Below are 12,193 nucleotides of genomic sequence, written 5' to 3' on the forward strand. Positions count from 1 at the left end.
TTTAATATTAATTTTAATATTATTTTTAATATTAATTTTAATTCCTCTATAACATAAATAATATTAAGATATTAATTAAAAATAAATGAAATTATCACATTAAATATATATCAAAATTTTATTCAAATTTATAATTATTATAACAAAGTAAGAGTCAAAATTGAAGAGAATATATTAATATATAATAACACAAATTTATAGGTTATCAATAGTCATTTGAATATTATTTCACACACAAATAAATGCAAAGTTTTCGGTTAAACTGTAAAAAGATTTGTTACGATTCATAGACAATAAAAAAAGTAACTTTTCATGTAAAATTTGAAGTAAATTTTATAAAGTGCTTGAAAAAGATAACAAATTGCATTTTTTTGAGATTTGATGATCTCGCATTTTAAATAAATATTCTAAGTGAATTTAAGAGAACTTTTCGCATATATTAGAATATATCAACTAAATAAATTATTTTTAATTAATCAAAAATTATTTTTAATAATTTGCCACCACCGCGCAATAATTCACTCATACTTATCCACCAAAATAATTAATTCATAATATAATAATAATTAAGTTGAAAGCATATTTAAATAATAATATAGATACACACGCACACAAATATAAATAAATATTTATATAAATAAATAAACATATAATTAATCAATTTTTTCAACAACACGTCATAATAAAAAGCACAAGATTTACTTCTCATAGGCAATTTTCTCGAAACATGAAATATTTAATCTAACTCTAATACATTTATTATTAAATCATCATTAAAAAAATAAAAAGACTTAACAGACTTTAATAACTCAATAATTTAGTATTCAAATGACAAACGAAAATAAAAAAATGAGAACACACATAATATAATATTCTTTTATTGTTTAAATTTATTTTCTATATTTGTCCATCGAGTTGAATATCGCAAACTTTTATTTTGTATATCGTGAATAAGTGTAATTTAATTAGTAGCGCGACGTCTCAAGGAATTTGATTTCCTTTTCACAGTTTGTTTATGAAGCTGTGTCATGCGGTGCTCCTTTAAATGATGCTTATGCTTGAACCTCTTGTCACAAGGAGCGCATGTGAACTGTCGCTCTTTACCACACTCCTCGCGTATATGCCTCCTCAGAGAACATCTCCACGTGTATACTTTCTTGCATGCATCGCAAATATATTTGCGCCTGTGATAAACTTGTGGTTTCTTGCTGCGACCTGAAAAGGAAAGACATTATCAGCTCTTAATCTGTTCTTTTAAATTCTTTATCATAATGTCGAAATTTATTAGTGCGATGGTTCCCTCAAAAAAGAATTACTCGATCGGGTAATTTACCATATGTGACATGTAAAAAAAGCAATTCATTTGTTTATCATAAAAAAGTTTTGTTAAAAAATTGTGCAAATTATATCCAAGTGAAAAATGTTTGTTTTAAAAATGTAATGATTAAAAGAGGCTCGATCATTTTAATAAGAATTAACAACGACAACTTTCCTTTATTTGCAGAAATTGCAGATATTTTTAAAACTAATACAAATGTATCTTCATTATCACTGTCACATTTCTATGCTACTGTAAAATATTTGTTTGCTACATATTTTGATAATCATTATGAAGCTTATGCTGTAAATATTTCGGAAAAATATGATACTATAAATTTCGATTGTGTACAGTATTTTAAAGTATGTACAGTAATTCAAAAAGCAGATGATATCTGTTATATTAGTTATTGAAAAATATTTATTTTATTATTATATTTATTATTATTATATTATATTTATTATTATTATTATATTATATTTATTATTATTATTATATTATATTTATTATTATTATTTTCTAATGGATATATATACAACTTAAGTGATTTATGTGAAGATTTAAAAAAAGAGAATGTTTTTCAATGAGTTTGTATTTTATTTTTTATTTCATAACTTTTTTAAGTATAATATTAACATATATAACATTAAATTTTGTAACTTTTTTTCTGTTTTATAACGTTTCATAAACTATCTTTTACAAATTTAAATTTTTCACAATTTATATTTCACAAAATTACAACACTTTAATTTTTTTTTTAAATACTGTAATGAATAAATATAATATATATAGATATATAGGTATATATATATATATATATATATATATATATATATATATATATATATAGATATAAGTAAAATATATTTTTTCTTTTTGAAAAATATGTAGATGACAGAAGAGACATTTTGTATTTAAATATAAAATAAATATTCATAAAAAAATAACTAATATTTACATTCTTCCCCCCACATTACATCTATAATAAAATAACTATATTATATGATTATTTTATCAACATAGTAATTCCAAATAGTTATTATGAAATTGTTTTAACCATATTAATATGATCAAAGCTTTCTTAATGAAACATGTTAATAGAAACTTTTTGAAATTGTTAAAACCATATGCATTGTAAATCTAATTATGTATAAGAAGTGTAATATTACTATTAATATAAGTACGATTTATTACTATAAGATATGGTTTTTTATCTTTCAATTATAGTCATTATCATCACATTTATAGTATAATTTACTATATATAAATCGCAGGTTATAGTGTATAAAAGTATATATAAGGTTGCATGAATCCATGCTAAAGCAATGAGAACAATAATTTATTATGAAGTGAGCTATAATTTGCATTGTTAAAATAACTATAAAAATGTAGTTGTCCCCTAAATTAACTAAAAATTATAGTTAAATTGTGGTAACTATTTTTTTCTCTCAGTGCAGAAAGTTTTAGAAAATTGATTTCCTTTTCAGAGATTATGAAGGCTTTGTTGATGATCCTTCAAATGATGCTTGTGTTTAAATCTCTTGCCGCAAAAAGCACAAAAGAATCGTCCCTGTTTCTTACCGCACTCCTCGCGTTTATGCCTCGTCAAAGATCCTTTCCATAAGTACTCCTTACCGCATGCGTGGCAGATGTGTTTGTCGTGATACTGCCTGTATCTGAACTTGCCATATTTATATTTGCCGTAATCTGGAAATAAAGTACATGCTATCAGTTCGTATATAATTTCGTTAGATTTATATTCATTTTTAGCACTTCGTCGTAGCGTCGAAGTTCATTAGCGCGCTGCTTTTCACTTTCTGGGAAAGATCAGATTTATTATCGCCAATAAATAAACATTGACATCATAAATCAATCGAATTTCTTTAAAGATCATTTCTTAGGGTAAGCTTATAATCTAAATATAAGAATAGATTTGCAAAAGTTTATAAAAGTTTGCATAGACAATTTTTCTTGCATTCCACTCTTTCAACAAAGAAATTATTGCAATACCAGCAAATTATAATAATCAATAACATTATATTCAAATAAACAGAAATAAAGAATGAAAGAAAGAGAAGGAAAAAGAGAGAGAGAGAGAGAGAGAGAGAGAGAGAGAGAGAGAGAGAGAGAGAGAGAGAGAGGAAAGGGAGAAGAGAGCATGTAATGTCGTTTCTTTGATTTTATATATAAATCGCAGGTTATAGTGTATAAAAGTATATATAAGGTTGCATGAATCCATGCTAAAGCAATGAGAACAATAATTTATTATTAAGTGAGCTATAATTTGCATTGTTAAAATAACTATAAAAATGTAGTTGTCCCCTAAATTAACTAAAAATTATAGTTAAATTGTGATAACTATTTTTTTCTCTCAGTGCAGAAAGTTTTAGAAAATTGATTTCCTTTTCAGAGATTGTGAAGGCTTCGTTGATGATCCTTCAAATGATGCTTGTGTTTAAATCTCTTGCCGCAAAAAGCACAAAAGAATCGATTTATCATTTACATTACTATATATTCATCGGTTTGTTCATCCAATTATGAACATAAAGCAAGTGTTGTTTAAGTTGGCTACTGCGACGAATCTTCATGTTGCATATCGGACACGTGAACTGCGGTTCCTTACCGCACTCCTCGCGTTTATGCCTCGTTAGAGATGGTTTCCACGTATACTCTTTACCGCATGCATCGCATGTGTATTTGCCGTGGTACCGTCTGTGATAATCATGGGGCCTGCAGGACTTGATGTAACCTGAAAAGAAAGAATCTATCAGTACGTGCTTTCAATCGAGATCTTCAATCTCCTTTAGTCTACACTGTAAACCTGAAACGAGAACAGAGGAATAATATTTGAGATAACATCAAAGGGTGCAATGTGCCGCTGAGTGATACTCTGCCAGTAAACCAAACAAAGCTGCCGTATTCCTCCTGCTCGGTTATTTAGATTCCATTTGAAATTTTATAACACTCTTTTTTAATTCTTCATCGTGGCATCGAAATTCATCATAGCTCTTTTTTTATTTTCTCAAAAAAAATTATTTTGTTTCATATTTGTCATTTGAAATAAACTTCACTGTTTTAAGTCAATCGAATCTCTTTGAAAATCTTTTCTCAAGATAAGCTTAAATTCAAAATGTGGAACACAAATTTGATTTTTTAGCTGAAAGTTTGCATAATAAATTAGTATAGTCAATAACCTTCTTGCGCTCATTTTATAATCTGTTTTATATATCTTCGCATTACACACTGTTATGTATATTCATATATATGTAGGAGACAAAAATAATGGACATATTTTATGTATTTACAGTTTTTATTTCAATAACCAGTTTTTTTCTAAATATTTCCTCATTTTTATTTCGACAATTGTAAAACAACTGTATAAAACAAATATAGAATTCTAAGTAATAAAATTATTAGTGGCATATCACTATCAGTATTATCACTGGTTATTCAAAAACGCATGAATATTTTTACAATAAAAAATTCAACAATCAATAATTAACTTCTGAACAAATAAAGTATTTATAATCAAAATAATTTTCAAGATCCTTACTTTTCTCAAATGCTTTGTTATCATACGGAGATAATAATGAAATACAGTCATATTCTCACGAAACTGTCATGAAAATTTATATTATGAAAAAATAACTTTTCATTCAAATTTAAAATTAATTTCTTTCAATATCAAGGTATTTCTTCTGAATATGACAGTGTTTATGACATGCATACGTAATTGTTACAATGTAAATTAATTATCTCGAAAATTATTTCTATCAAAGTTATTATTTAAATTTTATGGATTATAAAATTTTACATATAATCGATAACAATAAAGAAGCTATTTGAAAAGTTTATTTGAAATTTTTTCTATAAAAAAAAAAGAAATGAGATGTATGATAAAAATAAAATAAAAATTTCGGTCAAATATATACATAATATTGTATTATGTTAGACTTTCTCGATAGTATCGATCATTTTAAATATTGTCGCCGTTCGTAATGGTCATGCGATGAAATTTAATCAGATGCTTCTTCAACATCCATTTGTGTCGGATCTTCGTACCGCATACGGGACAACTGTACTGCGGATCCTTTCCACACTCCTCTCGTTCGTGTCTAATTAACGATTGCATCCATTTGTACTCTTTTCCACATGTCGAGCAAAAGTGTCTGCCCAGTCTCTTATAATAGTCTGACGTATTGTATTGTGCCAAACCTGGAAAAAACAATGGATGAAACGTTAATGCATTCGAACGCGACACATTGATACATCTGCGGATCCATTCTCGTGAAATAAATTATGTGTATCTTATGTTGTCTCTTTTTAGATGACATGCTAATTGACTAAATTTGTATTGCTAATTTATATCATCTTCAGTTTGGCCGCATCAATTGTTTTATTAAATTATTTTTTTTTAACCGTGACATCAACTATGTCACAAACATTTAAATGTTTTTTTTTTTCTTTTTTAGTTCCTTATCCCATACAATTATTGTTAATTCTTGTTAATATATTATATTGACGCATATTATTATTATATTACAATTTTCATATCTAATACATCATCCTCTCATAAAATATTTAAAGCTTTATTTGTATGTACGTAAAATGTACGTATTCGTATGTAAAAAAATTATTTTAGATGTATCCTCATTTCATAAATGTATAACAAATGTATAAAAAATATAATTAGACTACGACTATAAAAATCGTACATATAAATTTCTACTAAATTATAGGAACAGCAATATTATTAACAAAAAACTGCAGATCAGAAAAAGTACCAATGCTATATTTTTCTACACTGTAAAATGTTAGATTTCAACATTTAGAAAATCGCCTTCTGTTATTTTACACACAATTCTACGTGCTCTCTTATATGATAAAATTCATTGCCGCACATTTACAATAATTACCAGAAAACAATTATTGTTAGATGAACATTTACAATTTATGTATCGTTAAAGTTTATAATACAATATTGCTTGTTGATTTTTTAAAATATAGCGTACACAATATTTAATCTCTTTACATTTCCGTATTTTTTAATTTTCCGTTATTTATAAATCATATGTCACTTCATATTGCAAACGCATCAATTTACGCACCTTATCGATGTTTAAATTTTTTCCCCTGCAAAATTTTCCAAGCTCTTCCACGACGCGTACGCGCGTATATAATTCGCGCGTATATTGCACTCCACTACACAAAATCTTATAGATATAAGTTTTACTACATACATTTTTTTAATGTAATACACGCTTTTTCGGTGTTGCATTAGAAAATGATAGATTATACACAGGTACAAAAAACTATGGCTGGCATACATAATTACATGTATAATTCTACGCTGTTGTGCGCGACGATAATAAGCTATGATCTTATATTCATTGTTTGGTGTTTTTGTATTTAAGTATACTCGCACGGAAACTATACAACAATTTTTGTGTATTCATAAAAATTATGCATTACACATTAATATAATCGCTTTTCAAAATGTTTTTGCTATTTAAACAAATTTGTCATAGCTTATATTATATATAGTTAATCTTCTGATGAAAATTTCATTAAATTTCTTATCTTAAATATAAGATTGTCCTGTTTTTAATTTTTTTCTGAAATAAACAACAAATACATATAAATATCTTTGTGAAAAAATATCTTTTTTTTTAAATAAAATCAATAAGTAAGATAAAATTTCCTGTAAATCCAATCACGCTTTTAAATATGCATATTTAATGAAGTAAATATCATCAAAAAAAGAAATTACCAAAATATAAATTCAGTGTTATTAAATTATAATAATTAATTATAATTATAAATTTTCGAAGAAACCATCATGTAACTTTTTGTGCACAATAATAGAATACAAGCTGTAAAATTACTGTTATAAATTCTTTATCTTATCAAGTATTTTTTACTCGTTATTTACTCAATATTTATGGTCATCTTCGTTAAATAGATCATCTTTTTAGGAACACATATTGTGTGTGTGTGTGTGTGTGTGTATAATAATTTTTTACAAACTAAATTATATTATTTTAAATTTTTGTTTAGATAATTTGATTTTTTTTATATATTTTAAAATAAAATAATATTTAATAAAAAATATAATTTAAAAAAAATCTGATAAATAATATCTAATAAAAAATATAATTATTAAAAAATCGTTTGAAATGTAAACGCAATGCAAATCTCACTCTCTCTCATACGCACACAATATAAATAATCGCCGAGAAATAAAAATAAAATTTTATTGCAAATATCAGTCGTTTTTTTATGTTTCTTCTTATCTTCTTATAAATAAAATCTTATAAATAATTACACCAGTATTCGATTAATCCAATAATATCAATAATGGAACATTGTGAGCAATTTGTATCGTTCAGGTGTAGGAATCGCATTTTCAAAATAGTTCTGTTGAGTTCTTTTCGTCAACGGTTTTCATCTGAGACGCAAAACACTAATTCTCTTATTTATGAACGTTGTTCTCGTGGCGTAGGAGATAATCCTTGCGCCGGAATTTCCTGCCGCAAAGTGTACAATTGTGTTTCGGTAACATGCCACAACCCTCGCGTAGATGCCTCGTCAAGGAATCCGTCCATGTATAACGTTTGCCGCACTTGTAACATGTAAATGGTCGATCGTAGTTGACGCGGCAATGCTCCCTCTTGGATTCTGAAACAGGTCGCAGAAAGGTCGACTGTGAGATCGCTGATTTCGTCGACAGCCTTTTTTAACTTTTACACAAGGCTTGCGCATCATGATGTATCGATTTTCTAGAATCGATTATTTTGTGTAAAATTAACAATCGATGACAGGCAGCTGCTAGTAGGAAAGCTCATCAAGCGCTCTTTAACTTTATTTATATTTATATTTTTTATATATTATAACTTTAATCATAGAAAACTCAAATATTTTACGGGATTTAAATTTAATTTGTCATTACCGGTATTTAATATTTTTAGTATAGCAAGTTTTATGTTATAATTTACACGTACATAAAGTCCAAAAATTTTGATGATCAAAAATTTGCTCTGAAAAGTAGAATTGCATAGAAATATTTTTAAAAAATATCTTAAATCATTATAACTGCAATTTTATTGATCCGTATTTTTTTTTCAGAAGTGATCGATTTGCTATAAGATGCTACTCTGATGCATGCTAGATTGAATGGCTACATATCAAATTAATAAATTCAATAATAGATTCAATAAATAGAAAAAGTAAAGTAAACTAATCCATTAAAAGAGACTTAATACAATATTGATAAAATATTAATGTAATATATTATCACAACATTAATATATTACTTTAAAATAATTTTATTTTTTTATGTACATTCTTTTTAGAGTATCTTTATTTCGTAAAATATTTCGAATATATGCAGTTTAAGAGGTAATTAATGATCCTATCATTTTCGTGCGAGAATTATTTTGAGACAATTTCATCACTGAATAGCTTTTTTCTTGTCCTCCGTCCAATAGATCTGTATCATGATTATCATCGTTAATTTAGACGAAACATTATTATGATACAGAGCACAATACAAATCTTTTTTTATATAATGTATATATCATTACTTTAGCATATTTCCCGGGAAGATAATATTGTTTACTGCAATTCGTATACTTGCTCTTGTGTCATTGTATTTCTCGCGTAAATATCCATAATTAAATATCGTACTGTTGTCACTATTCTTGCATCGGTAGAAATCGCTCTCATTTCTCCTTCCGACATCGAATCGCCATTCTGAAACGTCGTTTAATCGTTATTAATTCAATCAAGGACTATCTTTTTCATAGTTTATGAAAAATAAGATTTTTTCTCTCTAGGCACATTGGTAAAGTAATTTTCATTCATTGTGTGTATGAAAAAGTAGAGAAAAATCAAAGATCTGAATTTAACGGTTGTATCGAAGAATAGTAACCAATTATTAATTTACTATGATTGTTTCTTTTATATTCTTTCCTACAAGATATCTTAAATTTATCAACAGTCTATAGTTTTATAGTATCCATGAAAGGATTAACATAAAAATAAGACATTTAGATGCTTCTTGACATTATTGATTAACATACAGTAGTAAAGTATTAATATTCACATATAACTCGAGATATTGATTTATTTTAATGAAATAAAATGAGAAAGTTTTTTTTAGTCAAAAGAAACAAAATATATGTGCAAAAAAATAAATTTATTCAAAATAACAATTTGACTAAATCAAATCGCATGTTAATTACTATTAATTAATCTGCCTATTAATTATTTCATTAATATCATCTTGATTAATATCGTCTTACGAGCAGTCAGAGTTATACTATTTAACAATTTTTATACTATTTAACAATTTACAATATATCACATAAAACAAATGTATCATAGATATGTTTGTGTAGACAATAGATGCTCTATACAATGAAATCAATAAAAAAAAATATTTATTTATTTGTAAACAAATTGTATAATATTTCACGTAATTTTAAATATATAGATAAAAATGTAGATAAAAAAGATTTTTATTTGTGACAATATTTATTTGTGACTGTTATAATTAAAATTTATATATTAAAATTTTGGTTCTATGATCAAGAAGGATATTAATTATGATGAACAATTAAATTAAAAATACCAATTACTCGTGATATTTTTTAAAACAGGAATAACTCGTATCTTTATTTTATTTCTTTTTTACAAAAACAACAATATATTGTGTAAGCAACATGAACTATAAGCTCGACAATTATATATTCATGTATACATAGTAGTTTCTACAATAAAAATCACTTTTTTTCATCTCACTGTTGGCACTTTTAAATTCAAGGCCGTTACGTATAATTATATTGTGTTAGGATAAAACAATAGCTTAATCATAAGAAAGTTGCGCGTTCACTTGCGTGCAATATTGATTATCAAGCTGAACATTAAAGATAATAAAAAGATTTTAAATTTACATAGGTAAGTTTAGAGTGAGTAATCTTCATATTTTTTTTTTTTTTATATAATGGCACGGAGAAAGAAAAATTAATATTATCATTACTATCATAAGACACAGTCGTGGACACATTTTTGTTCTATGACTATAAGTACGATAATAGTAATTTGATGTTAAAGCTAAAAATGTGTTTAAACTCTAAAATTTAATACAATAATATAATATTGTAAAATAAGTGAGCTAAAAATATTGAATAAATTAAATATTTTCGTCAATATCAAAAAACGCGCATTATAAAATAAATTATCTTATTTTTGTATTATAAGTCAGTCGTTTAATAAGACAAGAAATTTTAACATGTGATGCATACTTTTATAAAAAAACTCAGATTATTAATTTTTTCTATTTTAGAAGTAATAAATAGAATTTTTATTATTCTATAATTTTTAAAATTTACCGTTTTATAAAGATAAAAATAGAATATATGAAATATACTTTATAAATATATAATATAATATTATATAATATATTTTCATAAAAAGATTTAAAAAATTTAATTTTTTGCATATTGAAATAAATAATAGTTAATGATTCAAAAAAATATATTTGAATATTTAATTAATTTGAAAATTTCAGATAAAAAAATATTCTATCAATATTTTTTTAACATTTGCGATTTAATTATTGACGATGTAAAGCAAGTAATAAATAAGTTGTATCTAACATTTCTAAAAACAAATAACATTTTCTCAGAAAAAATAATTCATCCGCATAAAATATTAATATTGATTAAAATATTATAATCTTGTTCGCGCAACTATTCGTCATGGTATACGGGTGAAAGTATGAAATAAGAGTAAAGAGATTTAATTGTCTAGATTCAAAATGGCAATAAAGCATGTTTGTGTAATACTAGATTTGTAAAGCAGCTTACAAAATTTCGTCAGTATCTTGAATATTTATATATACAGTGTTACGTTTGATTGTGTTAATGTATTAATACGTGTTTCTACATACTTACTAATATATTAACCCAATTGAACGTAACACTGTATACATATATAAATACTCAAGATAGCGACGAGATGTTGCAAGCATCTAATTGGTCTTCTTTCTCTTATTTCTCACTTTTAGTGGGAGTATGTACCCGTGTTTTATACGTAAGTGTCGATTAAAGTTGTATGGTTGATAGATCCTTATTTCACAGAAGGGGCACAAATGTTGTGGATCTTTGTTGCATTCAAATTGTACATGGCGCGACAAGGTGCTGTTATTAGCGTAGGATTTGTAGCACTGAGGACATGGATACCGTCGTTTCGTTTTACCTGAAAGCAAAATAGGAACGATACTTAATACATGCATTCGAAATTTAATTTGATCAGCTTGTAATCTTCGCGATGCAATATTTCCGCGAATCGACTGGCTTCGATAATTTATTTTATCTTCATTATAAAAATTACTCTTAATAGAAAATGATTAAAATTATTTTTTTTTTTTTTAATTTAACAAGTTTTTTGTGAAATACTTTAACATCAATATATTAGAAACAAAATGCGATCATAATATCAAAGAAAAAGAAAAAAAATATTTTAAGCGTGCAATTTGATATCTATTATGCTCTTCTATGGTGACATTCTTTCTGCTTGTATGTGCGATGTTGCTATTTGCAAGTTATTTTATAAAACATCGATCAGTGACAGGTTGTGAAATTCATTATTCAACATATTAGTCATACTTTTATTTATCGTGTAATATATATATATATATATATATATATATATATATATATATATATATATAATGTATCTATAATAAAACTATAATTACAATAAAACACCGTAAACGGGATCATGTATAACTAAGGCCTCGGTGAATATTTCGTTTAATATCCGAATAAGAATTAATCAACTTATCACAGAATTTTCTTGCTCACAAAATCG

General features: G+C 25.7%; 2 protein-coding genes across 2 annotated transcripts in view; both read right to left on the reverse strand.

Moving 5' to 3' along the window:
- LOC126853708 (lipase member H-B-like) overlaps positions 1–12,193 on the reverse strand; it is a 261,537-nt gene that overhangs the window by 125,181 nt on the left and 124,163 nt on the right. The gene's annotated exons all lie outside the window — the stretch shown is intronic.
- On the reverse strand, positions 962–7,923 carry LOC126853599 (zinc finger protein 728-like). Its single transcript, XM_050599446.1, has 5 exons — positions 7,803–7,923; positions 5,381–5,533; positions 3,942–4,067; positions 2,900–3,025; positions 962–1,215 (listed from the first exon to the last, which is right to left on the reverse strand). Exons 1-5 carry the CDS (start codon positions 7,921–7,923, stop codon positions 962–964), a joined length of 780 nt encoding a protein of 259 aa, XP_050455403.1.

This window comes from Cataglyphis hispanica, chromosome 12, assembly GCF_021464435.1.
Source record: "Cataglyphis hispanica isolate Lineage 1 chromosome 12, ULB_Chis1_1.0, whole genome shotgun sequence".
NCBI lineage: Eukaryota > Metazoa > Arthropoda > Insecta > Hymenoptera > Formicidae > Cataglyphis > Cataglyphis hispanica.